This window comes from Cryptomeria japonica, chromosome 8 (assembly GCF_030272615.1).
Source record: "Cryptomeria japonica chromosome 8, Sugi_1.0, whole genome shotgun sequence".
Lineage (NCBI taxonomy): Eukaryota > Viridiplantae > Streptophyta > Pinopsida > Cupressales > Cupressaceae > Cryptomeria > Cryptomeria japonica.
In genome coordinates, this window is record NC_081412.1 from 343,491,277 (window position 1) to 343,507,351 (window position 16,075).

The following is a 16,075-nucleotide window of genomic DNA, read 5'->3' on the forward strand; positions in this document are numbered from 1 at the left end:
CTTATTGGGGTAACTTACACCGATGGTTCAAATTTGACAATTATACAAATTAAGCTCTTCTTCATATATCACTCGCACTTGTAACCCTTTATGGAAACCTTGCATGTGCTAATAGATGAAAAAAACTATCACATAGGCCCAGAGAATGCCTTGTAAGGTTCCCAATGCTGTCATGCTGAAACTTCCTCATGTAGTTCATACTCAGTGCCAACCCTTAGCATGCCCTCATGGTGCTTGTCCAATTCTGAAAAACAGGGTCAGAGAGGGATTTTTTTTTATATTGCAACACATATCTTGCACATACAATCCAACAATAAATGCTCTTATGTTTAAATGTACATATAAAACATCAAAGAAATAGCACATAATATTTTATAAAAATGTGTGCTAACAGGAAGAAGATGAGAAGATAAGTTCTTTCATGGATAGAGTCAATGAGATTGTCATGGGTATCAAATGTTGTGTTGGATCAGTTAGTGAGGATGAGATAGTGTCAAAAGTTCTGAGATTTCTACCTCTGGCTTACAAGATGAAGGCTACTGCTATCAATGAACTCCAGACAATGTCAAGTGTACCCTTGTGACTAGAGATACATTAATTGGGAAATTGACTGCTTTTGAACTTGGAGACCAGGGTGCTACTAAAACTGAGATTGCATTTAAAGCATCTACCTCTGGTAAGAAGAAGATAGATTGGAAAGAGATGTATATTAAGGATATGGAGGAAACTGAGAAAGAAGAAAGAGAACTTGAAGAGCTGGAAGTCCTGATTGCTAGAAGAATTCCTAAAGGACCAGCTGGAAGTAAGTATGAAGGAAAAGTTCCTTTTAAATGTTTTTCATGCAATAAGATTGGACATTTTGCATCTAGATGTCCTGAAAGAGCTGCTAGTAATCATGAAAAATTTGTGAGGAATTATAAGCCTAATCTTGAATATCAAAGCATACCTAGATTCAAAAGAAATAAGGATAAATCATGTTATTATGCTGGTGATGATGATTTTGGTATTACTAATGATGATGATGATGAACCTGTGAGTGGATCTAGTAATTGTGCCTCATCCAGCAAGTATTTGGTCTTTATTGCTATTAAGGATGATTCTCCAGAATTTGTCATTGAAACAACACATATTAAAGAAAAGGCTTTAGCAGCAAAAATTGAAGAGAAGGATGAAGGAGTTACAAGCAGTAGTTGCTCTCATCACATGCCTGGTGACAAAAGAAAATTCTTCTCATTGCAAGAATTTGATGGTGGATTGGTCAAATTTGGAGACAACAAGGCATGTAGGATCAAAGGCAAAGGAACAATATCATTGGATGGTAAGACTAATACTGATAATGTTTATTATGTTGAAGGCTTAAAGCATAATCTTTTAAGTGTAGGTCAAATGGTGGATAAAGGATTTCATTTGCAATTCAAGGATGGAAAATGTAAGATCATCAATAAATCTGGATTGGAGATTGCTTTTGGAACTCAAACCAAAGGTAATATCTTTCATTTGAACTTTGGTGAGAAGGCTTGCTTAATTGCTCAAATTGACGAAAGTTGGCTATGGCATAAAAGGATGTGTTATGTAAATTTTGATTGCATTGTAAAGATCAATTCAATACCGGTTGTCAGAGATTTCCCCAAGATTGTTAAACCTCATAATATTGTATGTAGAGAATGTCAAATGGGTAAGCAAGTTAGAGCTTCTTTCAGAAGTGTACATGATAAATCTAATGAAATTCTTGGTCTTATTCATACTAATTTGTGTGGACCGGAAAGGACTAAAACCTTTTAAGGTGATAGATATTTTATGTTACTTATTGGTGACTATTCTAGAATGGTGTGGGTAGAATTTTTAAAAGAGAAATCTGAAGCTTTTGAGAAATTCGAAATCTTTAAAGCTATGGTTGAGACTGAGATAGGACTAAAGATAAAGTGCTTAAGATCGTATCGCGGTGGCGAGTTTACATCCGGTGAGTTCAACAACTTTTGTGAAGGAATGGTATTAGGAGACAACTTTCTACACCTAGGACTCCACAACAAAATTAATTAGTGGAAAGAAAGAACATAACAGTTTTGGATGCAACAAGGACAATGATGACAAAAGCTAAATTACCCGATATCTATTGGAGGGAAGCTATCAATACAACGGTATATACTTTCAATAGAGTACACATAAATGGTGATACTGGTAAGACTCCTTATGAACTATGGTTTGGTCATACTCCTACTGTTAGATATTTCAGAATTTTTGGAAGAAAATGTTACGTTACAAGAGATGTTGCATTAGGAAAGTTTGATCCTAGAAGTGATGAAGGAATATTTTTGGGTTATTCTACTAAGAGAAAAGAATATAGATGTTATAACAAAAGATTGAATAGGATAATGGAAAGCATAAATGTCAAGGTGGATGAGCATGACAATAATCAGATCAGATCATTTGATTATGGACCAGAAGATGAATTTATCAGACCTGAACCGGTAATGCAAAAATTAGTTCTGAATAGTGAACCAGTGACACCGGTAGCATCAAAAAATTCAACAGTGACAGATGGATAGCAGGATGAGTTAGTAAATCAAGAAAATTCAAAGACTCTCAGGTATGTAAAACTAAATCATTTTGAAGATCAGATCTTTGGGGTGTATGCCCTTGGTTTCCTTGTGTTGTGCACCGCAGTGCTTGGTTTTGTGACATGGTTTAACTGTCTCTTATGGATTATGTTGGTTTCATGGCTTAGTAAGAAAAAATCATGCACTTCATTGTCTACTGCTGAAGAAGAATATGTTGCAACTGCTACCAACTGTACTCAGATTTTATGGATGAAACAATGTTAAAGGATATAAGGGTAAGTTATGATGAGCCTATTGTTATTCACTGTGATAATACTGATGCTAATGATATGACAAAGAATCTGGTATTTCATTCCAAATCAAAACAAATTTCTATAAGGTATAATTTCTTGAAGGAAAAGGTTGAAGCAAAGGAAGTCAGATTGGTTTATGTGCCTACTAAGGAACAAATTGCATATATTCTAACAAAACCATTGCCTAAATACACTTTTGAATATCTCAGAGATTAGTTGGGGGTTACCAACCCTCCAGAAGAGACTTAGAGATGCAGAGATGCATCAATCCGATGAGCTTATCAGACATACTTTTCTAATCCAGCTTGATGAAGATGGTGCTACTACTCAGGGGGAGTAGTCAACCGTTTGGTTTAGTATCCATCATTTGTCATTGATGTCAAAGGGGGAGAAGGTATTCATGTGAAAACTGCTAGATCTTTTGATGGTGTTTATTTCAGATCAGTCATTTCTCTTTTGGAGATTGTTGGCATTCCTTGGCACTTGGATGCTTTTCACATTCAGTGTTGCCATCAATGCCAAAGGGGGAGATTGTTGGCAATATGCTGGATTTGGTTAAGTGTTGTCATTGATGTCAACACTATATCCCGGTTGGAGACTATCCCAGTTAGTCTTGGTGATATTCTTGGTTTTGGCTGTGATTCTGATCCGGTATGATCAGATCTCTAGAATCGGTCTTGGATGCTTATTCTGGTGGGTTACATGCTTGTTATATTATGTTGGTTCATGATTTGGTGCTTTGGCTATTATCGCTTTTGGTATTTGTCTTTACCAGCTTGCCTCTGCTATCCTGGTTAGCTTTATCGGTATGTTGTTTTGGTGACTTGGTTAGTGAATTTTGGGTCTGTCTTATGGAATTTGTTTCTTTCATGCTTGAAAGGAAATACAAGAGCAAGGAAAGAAAAATAAAATCCAAGAAAGTTTATTGATGAAGTAAATGTTACCAAGAGAAATGCAAAAACCTTGGAGCAATCACCCAAATGTGAAGAAGTAGGCACAAGAACTTTTGAAAGGGGAAAAGCAAAGAAAAACCCCTTGTGATATTATGAATGAGGCAATGCCTAAAATGAGAGAGAGAGAGAGAGAGCAAGAAGCTCTTTACAATATTGTCATTAAGAAGAAATGAGAGAGGAGACATCTCTTAAATAGAGATGAGGAGAGGAGCTACAAAGTAACTCCCAAATCTATGAATGCCACCATTCATAAAATGTGTGTGCCATGTGTCCACATCCTCTTATGGAGGAAATCTAATATTCCTTAATAAAGGAAAATAAAAGAAATGACTTGTCCTCACACATGTACTAGAGGACAAATTACATGTAGGAATTCCAAAGGAATATCCTAAACTAAATACAAATAAACCTAAGCTAAGTAAAGATTAAATATTCTAACAATGCTAAAGGTGTTTCTTGATCGTTTCTCGAGAATTTGGTGACTTTGCATTGGATGGCATGTTATTATGATGGTCCTATTTGGATCCAGTTAAACTTTATGTTATTTCATTGAGGGTTTCTACCGGTTGGTGAAGCGTGTTGGATTTTGGTCTTAGTGGAATTTCTAGCAGATATAATTGTTTGGATATTTGATTTAGGTCCATGCTATGTAATGTAAATCATAATATTGGTATGGTGGTATCGTGTGATGTAATTAGTGTAATTATGGGTTTATGGGCTTAGGGTTTAGGCGACCTTGTCAATAAAGTTGATGATCTTTATTTATAGGTGACTTATTCATGTAATTTGGGAATCGATGGATATGGGTGATTATGTCCGCATTATTAGAGAAAGGATTATGTGTGAATAGAGTCATATCATTCCAGTGAAGGTTCGAAAGGTTTTGTATTGCAAAGCAGACATTAGTGCTTAACCAGAACTGTATCAGGCATCCGTAGATGCTACTTTCACAGTTCATTTCTTTCTGAATTGTAGTCCGATGTTTATGTAAGTCAGTGAGACTTTCCTTTGTGATGAGTAGTGCGCTCTAGGCTGTTGGCCTTTCTGCAAGTGTAGACCCCATTGTAATTATTCATAATACTACTATAGAGTATTCATATGATTGTGGGTAGGGTTTCCCACTATGGTTTTTCCCTTTCCGGGTTTTCCACATCAAAATATTGGTGTTATGTGTGTTGTGCTTTCATGATATATCTTTCATTGTCTTGTGCTCTGGTATAAGGTTTATAATTGAATTAATTGTTGTACTTGTGAGTAAACTGATTCACCCCCTTCTCAATTTACTACCGATATCAATGCATTCCAACAATTTATAACTAAGATTGTGTGAGTTCATCCATCTTGTATCTTTCATGATTCCTTTCTCTATCTTCACTGTCTTTATGTGAGCTTGATCCATATTACTACTTCATTTCTTGATGCATGAATGTACCCTTCTTATAGTGATCTTCTAGCTTTTGAATGTCAAAAGATGACTGCAAAAATCTTCTTTATTTGGACCCTTTCGGATTAGTGAAGAGTTCTAAAAATCAATGAATTGAGTTTTCATAAATTTTTTTGGATTTTTTCATTTTATTGTTTTCTAATTTCTATGAAAAAATTAGAAAAACCTAGTTTTCAGTTTTGAGATATGATTGAATTAATACGACTTATTTTTCTTGCTCATAACTATGGTGGTGCCTTATTCACTGTCTTGACCCTTGTCAAAACTTCTCCATAGAAGCTCCAAGTTATGATCTTTACTCTTTGATCTGTGACAGATCCAAAATCATTCTTTGCTCCTTTAATAGGTCAGACATACTTTGGGACTCATGGTGAAGATAAACACCTCGTACAAACCTCATGTGAAGAACACCAATCTTTAAACAAAATAAATAATATCGGAGGAGCAGAGAAAGGTTCATGAAATACTTAAATGGAGGATAATGGCTTGTATAGTTCTTTGACAAAACATATGCTCCCTTAATAATAAAAAATGACAACAAGGTAAAATTTATTGAATACAACGAATGCTTGAAGTGTTAAGAGTTTTATGAACTACTTTTAGGCTTAGAACTCTACCTCATGCCTCCATTTTAACCTAGTAAATATGGGGTCTTCTTGTGGAGACGCTTTTACGTTGCCTTGTTCATTATGAACTGATGTTAAAACATAGATTTGGTGCTCTTGATTAGATCTCCATGCATTGTTTGGTTTGTAACTGGCAGTTCTTGTTGTCAAGACTGAAGAGATGTTGAGATGTAGGGTTTCTTCTTTAAAAAAAAATATTACAACTCTTTTACCAACAACCCTAAAATCATCAAACTCTACATGGAGGATAAAAGAGCTTTCTATGTGGCAATAGACATGGACTCTTAAAATTCTTCATGCAATTTTTAACCTTTTTATCTTTTCCTCCATATATTAAAGGAACCCCCTTTTGACTTATTCGAACGTGGTAAAAACCTTTAGAAAACTATCTCTTTTAGACACTTGGCTCCTTATACTTAAAGTATATGACTTTGTTTTGGATTTAAGGAGGATTTTTCTTTTAAAACAAAAAAGCTTTCTTTTTTACCAGTGCTTTGGGAATCAGGAAATACAAGGCCATTTATACAATATTTTAGATATCACTTAAAAATTCACTCAATAATAAGAAAAATTTTGTCTTGTGAGCAAAGATTGGTAACATAGCCTTCCATTGTCTTAAACATGCTAGCTACCTTGGTTCTTCTCCTTTGCATGTAGTATCCTTGTCATCTTTTCTTATTATCGTCTTGAGCTTTTTGATAGTCTTTAAGCCCTTGTAATGGACTATTCTTTTCATTAAGACTTTGTTTTCTAAGTTTGCATGGTCTTTGAAGATGTTCTATTTTTCATTGGTACTGCTTGACTTCTCTGCTTTTCCTCCTTTATGCTTCCCTTAATAGGTCTAGGATAGCTCATTCCTTACACTATTACCACATAAGATTTATTTGCTTTCCAAGTATGACAGTAGCCAGGGTTTTGAGTGAGGTTAAGCCTTTTAAAATCTTGATACAAAAACAAATAGAAGGCATATAGGAATTCCCTATTGTGACAGTCATGCTATCAACTATGATCTTCTCATATCTTGGTATCCACTTTAGGGTAGGGTTTGTTGTTCTGTAACTATGTGGTCTATGCTTTCAACAATGAAACTCTCTATATTTTATTTCATTCATGAGAGAAAGAAGTGCATTTATTTGTGCCATGCTACTTTTAATAACCATATTTTGCTTTAGGAAAATAGGAAACAAAGAAAGCATAAACTCTTTCATAGTGATTGTGAGATCAAACCTTCTTTGTGAAAATGAGAGGATTTTAAGATGTTTAAGCAAACTTGTTTGCATCTGGTAATGTGTATGGACCTTTCATGGTTGAGTTGTAGTTAGTCCTCTTGATTTACAAGAGTTTTTCCATTGTTATTGTAATGTACTCCACATCAAAACTTTGAAAAAAAAACTCCCTTGCTCTTTAAGGGAACTGCAGATGAAAGAATACCCTTGACAAGAACTAGCTCCCAAATTTTACCTAAGAGATACGAAGAGATTTTAGCTACCCCTTTCTGAGTTTGCATGGTAGGAGGTTGTAGAAAATATGATCCTTATTGCAAGATAATTGAAGCTTCTTCCAGAAAACCCTAGTTCACTCTCTTGCTATGTGGATAAATGCTTCATGCCATTGCATGCTATGGGTTTGAGGTAGATTTCTGACTTTTGACTCCTCATGCAATGTGAGACAACTCTATTTTCTTTTAATAATTGATTTCCCTCCAAGATAATGCGTGAATAATTTCATCTTGTTAAGTGTGGTAGACCTCAATGGAAGGTTTTTTGGAGCTCTTCAACTTGAAACAAGACACCAATGTCTCTTTTGATAACCAATAAAAGGCCTTGGAGGTGATTTTGTCTTTTTTATAACTTTAAGCAAAGTTGGATCTTATGACTTTGAAAATTTTATTATCTTCTACCCAAAAAATAAGAGGAAATAATGCTTTAAACATTATTCATGTAGACCAAAGGTATTTTTGTTAATTACGACCCTTCAAATTCCTCTAACACTTTACAATAAAACTCAAGACTCATCATAACCTTATTTTGACTTGAGAGTGGAAAAATAGGTAACAAAAGCCATTAGTCATTGGATTTGATAGTTCGCCTTTTTTAGGACAATTTTGTAATTGCATACCCCCCTTTTAAAATTTGAAATTTAAATTTGACTAAATTGTCCCATTCAACCTCTTGCTCTAAGTTGACTAAACACATGTTTGGTGTAGTTTTATATCATGTGTTAGTATTGAAAGAAAAACAATTAATTCATTCTTAAGTATTGAAGGAACACTTACCGATGACACTTGAATTTAGTGAACTAAAAATGTGTAATGAGAATTGATCTAAGAGAACTAGTCTCCTTGCAATGAATTGACAACATCTTAAGACATTTTTAAACACCATTAACCCCTAATTCTTCAAGAAGAGCAAGGTAGACAATTATACATCAAACGAGCAAAAGAGAAGAACATCACTATAGGGATGAGTTTGAACTCAAAGGACTAATTTGTGACAATGTCTCTTCCCTAATCTATAAACTTGTGCCTTGAAAGAGCATAGATTTTGATAAAGTCTACTAAACTTTTTAGTAATAAAGAGATGGTTTCCAAACATATATTAGTTTAATATTAAAATTGTTGTGAATGAGCCTTTGTTTGCTTGTGAAGTTGAATGGTTTTGAACGAGCTTACTAGAGATCAAATCATGTTGAGTGCAAGGCCTCCACACGATAAAGGATTAGGTCCAATTGTACCTTGGATGACTTTACTGAAATGAATACTTTTAACTGAAAATATTTTAGTCTAAAACTCATGCCCTGATATTGAATTTTAAATGTTAAATATTCAGTTATATTTAATTAATACTAACTAGGGGAGAGGGCTTGGTATTTGAGCACTCGAAGTTTGTTCTTCTCAAAATCCTATGTGGAAATTCAAATCAATCCCTATTTTTTACATTAGCTTACTTGGAAAGTCCCTTGCTTATACTAAAATTTCAAGATCACATCATCATGTTTTTTTGCCAAGGTGTCCAAAAAGGCCCCAAAAAAGAGAGACCGATACTTGTGCACTAAGTCATGTTTTATTGGTGCATTGATGTGGCATTACATGATTTGTTGCTCTTCGGATATAAGGAATACATTTCATTCAATTATAGGTACTCATCATCAACATTAACAACTTTAAAGTCAATGGAAGGGTCTACGTGGGAAGTGTCACTGGAGCAAGGGTTTTGGGGGAAGCCGAGGGAGGAGAAGACGAGGCGGAGGAAGGAGATGATGGCAATGGGGAGGTGGTTGATCCTGTTGGGGTTGGGGTCTTGGTGGGGGTCTACAGTTTTGGCAGTGTTGGGGATGCGTCGGTGGTGTCTTCTCTAGTCTTTGGGGGGGCAACGTCCCTACTCTGTTCCACATTGCCCTGCTTGGTAGATGGCAGATTGTTTCTCCCATTGGTGTTTTTTGTGGAGGGTGTTGTGGGTGCGGTTGAGGTTGTGCATGGTGATGGGGCTCTTTTCCCTTACATCGCAACTTCTCTTCCTTTCTGTGTTGTCAATGGCAGACATTGGATCTGTGGTTGCTTGGATATGGATTTGGGTCAGGCTTTCTTCTGGACCTAGTGGGCCCGTGAGGTGGAGATGCTATTGCTGGTCATTTTGCTGCGCAAGAAGTTTTCTGTGGTGGCTATGGTGGTCTATGCTTTGTTCGTAGTTTGGGGCTTTATTGGTTGTGCCTTGGTGTGAGGGGGTTGATTGGGATCTGGGTGGAGGTTATGTTTTTTTGGAGTCCTTTCTCCCCTTGGGTTGTGTTTTGCCCTTTGGGAATGATTTGGTGTGGATGGGGGACTCTGTCTGGGAGGTCCCTGCATCTTTTTGGTGTGGTTTTTCTGAGTTTTCTCTTGCAGATTGTGAGTGCTTTTATGGATTTATTCATTTCAAGAGATTCTCTGGTGTCTCACAGGATGTCTTCTTTCCATTTCTCTCATTCTGGCTTATTGAGGTGGACCACTCTTTTATAGAGGGGAAGAGTTGTGGGCAAAGTTTGGTGGGATGGCTCCTGTTGGGGGTATTGGATACCTTTTTTTTCGAGGTTGGATGTGCTCTTGTGATTGTCTCTTTGTTGTTGGGTTTATATCCCTCCTCCTATAGAGGTGGAGATTCTGGTGAAGCTTGTTGGCATAGAGTCTTTCTGGTGCTGACCCCTTTTTCTGTTCAAGGTTTTGGGAGCCTTTTCAAAACCCTTCCTTCCAGCTAAGCATCATGTGATTATTTGTTTGTTGTTGGTCTATGTTTTGGGGTTATTTGCTTCGTTTTCCTGCTCCTATTGAGGTGGTTCCCTTTCCTATAGAGGTGGAGAGGTGATGTGTTGGAAGGCGGACTCTGATCAGATGCTGGGTGGTGACAGGTATCCTCCTGCTGGTTATGGGATGCACTTTAAAACCCATTTTGAAGGTTCAGGATGCCTTTCAAAATCCCCCTTTTGGCTATTGCTTTATGTTTTTTTTTTATGCTTGGCTCAGGTTGTGGGAGCCTTGTAAAACCCACAGGCAGGCTGGACGCTACTAGTTTTCAAGGGCCTAGCCTAAACACTTGCTGTTTTGGTTTTTGGTTAAGGATAGGTTTTGCTTTTGGCAATCTGAGGTCTATGTTGTAGGTTAAGGGAGCCTGGAAAAACCCTTCTCTGTTGGTTTTGGGGGCCAGTTGAAAACCCAGGCTGATGGTTAGGGGAGCCTATCAAAACCCTCTAAGTCTAGATTGTGAATGTATGACTACTTGCTGTAGTCTGGTGTCTTTGAAGGTTATGGGTGTCTAGAACACCCATGGTGTCAGTTGAAGGTTAAGGGAGCCTTAGTAAAACCCTTGTGCATGTATTAGAGGCTAGTCTTTTCAGTCTCGGTTGTGGTCGGGCTACTGGTTTTCTGATGTTTATTCCTCTAGGCAGCATTGTATTGTGGGTTCTAGATCCTGGTAAAATCTGAGGGTTTCGGGTCCCTTCAAAACCTATTGTATGAGGTTTCGGGTCCCCTCAAAACCTTATCCTTAATAAAAAACAACTCTAAAGTCACAATTATTGATACAATATTATCAAAAAATATTGAATATAAAATCGACAAATACTATAACAACTATTGAAACACTCTCAACTAAGAGTCCTCTCCCATATTTATACTTAATTTTTTATATTTAAATATAATATTACAAAACACAATTTGAGCACTACATGGGAAGAATGCATGTAAATGGTTGGATAGGAAGGAGCGCATATGATGGTGAAGAAAGGGACATGAGGATCATGTGATATTATTGGCCCTCATCCTTACCCGATGAAGGTGGGTGAAAAAAGGGTAAAGAGGAGAGCGATAAACATGCCTAGATTTCCTGCGTCCATTGAGTCGAAAATTTCAAATAAAAAACCTCCGCATTAACACAAACGCCCAGCACAAATCGGAAACAGACGCGTTGTGATGTTGTGGGTGGGCCAGTGGCGTTGGAAATAGAAAAAAAGATTTGCAGGGTCAGTCAGGGTGATGATGAGTCATTGCTCTTGACTGTATCCAACTTTTTCTACGACACACACGTTTACAAAAATGTGAGGTACGTACTTTTAGGTTTGCATAAAATAAGCAGCGATTCTGCTCCATCCGTCTCCGCATGGTACCTATAATTACGAATTGCGTAGTGCCTAGAACCTTGTCATATTTCACCTTCACAAGGCTATGTATGCATCGATACCGAATTTACCGATTGTGGGGAAATTGGAAGTAACGAGAGTGTGAATCTGTAAATAGGTTTTGACAATCACGGGTGGCCCGGAACTGCGGAAGTGAAGTGGGAGGGAGGCGGTGAACGGGTTGTTGGTTTTACAAAAACGGGGCCTGGTGTCCTTCACACGTGCTTTTGCAGGCACATTCTTCTAGTTGTCTGTAGTTGCTGTTCTTGGAATGGTGGAGTCCCCTGTTTCTATTTTAGGAATCCAGGGACTGTTCTGGAGCCTGAGATATGATTCCTTTGAGCAGCTGTTGCAACCATCCTTACAATTACAAGCATTTGGGAAACAAGGAAGCGGAAGATCACAGCAATCGTGGGGAGGAAGAGGAGAAAATGGAGGAAGGCCCTATCAGGCGGAGTGAAGGAGGGGCCGCTGGTGCGGATGTGGTGTTAAATGTTGATTCCCAGAGTGAGGATTTCAATCAGGAAAGAGCAATGGGTGGTGGGAGTCGAGAGGGAGGAGGGATTTGGAGGGGTTCTAGCTATGATTTCCTTGGTGAGTCTGAAAAGCTAGGGCTTCCCACAGCTCAAGGGGCTTCGGATGACAAGAGCCAGAGCTTTGATTTCCGGGAGGGCAGGGATCCCCCATCTAAACTCATTGGGGATTTCTTGCAGCGGGAGAGGATTTCCGGGCAAAAATCCTTGGATATGGATTTTGATTTGGAGGAACTCCATTTCGCCCAGGAAGGTGATAACAGTGTTTCTGGTAAAAAGAGGGATTACTTGTCCAGTGTTCCAGAGACGCACACTTTACAGTCTGGAGCAAATTCTCCAGGGAAGGGTGTTGTCAGATCCCATCTCCATGGTGGCTCTTCTCCTACGCCGAATTCGAGTATGCATGCACGTTCGCCCTCAGCTTCTCCCAAGGTACAGTTTGAATCTGCGGTTCAGATAGGATCCCCTGTTTATGAAGGCGGGCCACGATACAGCCCTAAGGAAGATTTTAAGGAGAGAAGTAACAGAGAGAGCGGGCGAAAAAAATCTGGAATCGATGATGAAGTGTTGAGGTGTTCGGGCAGGGCGTCGCCGAATCTAAACCGGTTACGCACCAAAACGAAGTCGCGACTGATTGATCCGCCTCAGGCTCAGTTTCAGTACGGAGGGGAGGCTGCTTCAGAGATGGCCTATGTTAGCAGACGGCGCTCTGGTCAGCTAAAGTCGGGCCAGCTCAAGTCCGGCATCATCGGGAAAAATCCCGGTATGCTGGAGAAGCTGAACGAAGATGAAGAAGACGACCCCTTTAAGGATTGCGATCTTCCGGACGAATATAAGCGGGCCAAATGGGGTTTCCTTGGCCTTTTTCAGTGGCTTAGCTTTTTTGTAATAGTGGGTGCCTTTGTTTGCAGCCTAACGGTTGAGTATTTGAAAAGGAAGACCGTGTGGGATCTGCATCTCTGGAAATGGTGCCTCCTAGTGCTTGTTCTGTTTTGTGGAAGACTTGTTTCTGGCTGGGCCATTCGTCTCGTTGTCTTCTTTGTAGAGAGGAACTTTCTACTCAGGAAAAGAGTCCTTTATTTCGTTTATGGGCTGAGGAAAGCTGTGCAGAATTGTCTCTGGTTGGGGCTTGTTCTTCTGGCCTGGCATTATCTCTTCGACAAGAAAGTAGAGAGGGAGACCAAGAGTAAGTCACTGCGTTATGTTAATAAGATCCTGGTCTGTTTGCTGGTGGGCACCTTTATATGGCTGATTAAAACACTGTTGGTGAAAGTTTTGGCATCTTCGTTTCATGTGAGCACTTTTTTCGATCGGATACAAGAGTCTCTCTTCAATCAGTATGTGCTGGAAACCCTTTCTGGGCCTCCATTGATTGAGATCGAGCAGTACAACAAAGAAGAGGAGAAGCTTATGGCCGAGATAGCCCAGATGAAAGAGGCTGGGGCTAAGATTGCCATTGACCTTAAAAGCACTTCCAAAAGTGGTTTGCTCAAGTCCGGAGCTACAACTCCCAGAAGTGGGATGATCGGCAAAAGCGGGCGTTCCATGGGGCTTCGAGACAACAAACAACAAGACGAGGGAATCAGCATTGACCATTTGCACAAACTGAACCAGAAGAACATCTCGGCGTGGAACATGAAGAGACTGATGAACATTGTGAGACATGGAGTATTGTCCACTCTCGACGAGTCATTCCAGAACGCGGCCACCGAAGACGAGTCTGTCACGCAGATTAGAAGCGAGTGGGAGGCCAAAGCTGCTGCCAAAAAGATTTTTAGAAATGTTGCCCAGCCGCGTGCAAAGTAATGTCCCCTCCCTCTTTTGCTTTCTCTACTTTCCATGAAAAAAAACCGTTTGCTTTCTTCATTATCTGATGTCATCCTAATTTTATTCGATCCAGGCATATAACCATAGAGGATTTGATGAGATTTCTACGGGAAGAAGAAGCACTGAAGGCAATGGCCCTGTTTGAAGGGGCCCAAGACACCAATCAAGTCAATAAAGCGGCTCTTAAAAACTGGGTGGTAATTTTGCTCAAAAAAGCCTTGTCAGAGTCCATTTATTGGGGAATAATGGAAGCTCCTGGAGAAGCTGTGACAATTTTGTTTTACATCAACGATAAAACATTCAAATGTTTACCCTCATAGGTGAATGTGATTGGAGCGTTGATGTAAACAAAATTGTTACAGTTTTCAGTTTTCGTCAGTTTCATGTACAGTATTAGGGGCTGTGATTTGTTGGTTTTAGCACAGTTCAAGTATGAGAATTCTGGACTGGACTGCCTGATCTCGCAGACTTGATAAAACCTTTAATTTCTTTCATTTCATTATGGGTATTTCAATGGTGGTCACAGAGATGTAAATGTTTGCAGGTGAACGTTTTCAGAGAGAGAAGGGCTCTAGCCCTGACATTGAACGACACAAAGACTGCAGTGAACAAATTACACCGAATGGTGAATGTGGCGGTTTCCTTGGTAATCGGAGTAATCTGGCTTCTGATACTTGGGATTGCAACAACCCACATTCTCGTATTGATATCTTCCCAGTTGCTGTTGGTGGTTTTCGTGTTCGGAAACACCTGTAAGACAATATTCGAGTCTATCATCTTCCTCTTCGTAATGCATCCTTTCGACGTTGGGGACCGATGTTCAGTGGAAGGCGTCCAAGTAAGCAATTTCTTCCCTGTGCCAATTTACATTCGGAATCACCTTTACTTCCATCCACTAACAAATAATACTGCTTTCCTCCAGATGGTTGTGGAGGAGATGAACATTCTGACAACAGTGTTTCTGAGATACGACAACGAGAAGATTTGGTATCCCAATTCAGTTCTGGCGACAAAACCCATCAGTAACTTCTACAGGAGCCCTGACATGGGAGACGCCGTGGAATTCGCCATTCACATTGCAACTCCCAAGGAAAAGGTCGACATAATGAAAGAGAGGATCAAAAGGTAATTGTAATGTCACTAGTGGACTCCTAGTGTAATGTCACTAGCATATCTTTAAAATATCTATGGAATGTTTGTATCTGATTAACGACAGTTGTATGTTTTTTTCTTCACGTAGACGCGTTCTTGACATCCATATACAACTGTAAAGTAATTAGTGTATGTATATGTATGGATTGCAGGTATGTGGATAATAAAGTAGAGCACTGGTACCCGAATCCGATGATAGTGGTGAAGGACATTGAGGACATGAACAGGATGAAGATGGCAGTGTGGTTACAGCACAAGATGAATCACCAAGACATGGGGGAGAAATGGTTGCGAAGGTCTCACCTGGTAGAAGAAATGATCACCATTTTCAGAGATTTAGATATCGAATATCGCCTCTTACCCATGGACGTTAACATCCGAAAGTTACCCCCGCCCGCCCTCGTCTCCAACCGCCTTCCTTCCACGTGGATGACGTGATATGATGCATCAAATTCTACTTGTTCTTGTATTTATGTGGGGATAACGGTCTGCAATGCAAATACAAAAATGAGTGAAGTTATACGCCATTATGAGTAGCTAATTCATTCATTTAAAAACTTTAAAAATGGTGTTGGGTGGTATTATGTTGTCGGAGCATTTGCGGGATACACCTGAATGCCTAATCATATTACGTGTAGGAGCGCCAGAGCTTGGATAGCCTGCCCCACACCTTCCTTTACTTGAATATTTTGTGTATTTGCCTAAATAATATTTCTCATGCTTATTTTATTTGGTAACACTAACGTTCAGAATTGCACACCTTACACTTCCCCATTAGTTTTGGGATTTGGGCTTCTTTTGACGTGCTTGTCTTTTTATGTGCTCACTAGTTCTTCATTATTATGTCATGGTCTACTCATATAAAAATTAATAAATTATTTGAAGTTTTCACTGATTATTTAGGGACTATTATATTATTCGTGCTTTTATATTTACATTAGTATTTATATACTTAGCAATTGATAGATGTATCGTAGGGTTGTCAGTTATCAACTTTATTTATTTATATGTTGTTAAATTGACTGGTTAAGGGATTAAACATC

The 16,075-nt window shown here is 38.8% G+C and overlaps 1 protein-coding gene across 1 annotated transcript; it reads left to right on the forward strand.

The window, feature by feature from the left end:
* The first annotated feature begins 11,499 nt into the window (after positions 1 to 11,499).
* Positions 11,500 to 15,769, forward strand: LOC131045339 (mechanosensitive ion channel protein 5). The gene is made up of 5 exons (XM_057978919.2): positions 11,500 to 13,855; positions 13,954 to 14,077; positions 14,425 to 14,718; positions 14,803 to 15,005; positions 15,185 to 15,769. The coding sequence occupies exons 1-5, from the start codon at positions 11,850 to 11,852 to the stop codon at positions 15,468 to 15,470; spliced, it is 2,913 nt and encodes a 970-aa protein (XP_057834902.1). The 5' UTR covers positions 11,500 to 11,849; the 3' UTR covers positions 15,471 to 15,769.
* The last annotated feature ends 306 nt before the right edge of the window (positions 15,770 to 16,075 follow it).

Coding starts and splice junctions, on each gene's coding strand:
- LOC131045339 (XM_057978919.2), top strand. CDS start 11,850: ATGATTCCTTTGAGCAGCTGTTGCAACCATCCTTACAATTACAAGCAT. Junction 13,856..13,953: donor GTTGCCCAGCCGCGTGCAAA/GTAATGTCCCCT, acceptor TATTCGATCCAG/GCATATAACCATAGAGGATT. Junction 14,078..14,424: donor CGGCTCTTAAAAACTGGGTG/GTAATTTTGCTC, acceptor AAATGTTTGCAG/GTGAACGTTTTCAGAGAGAG.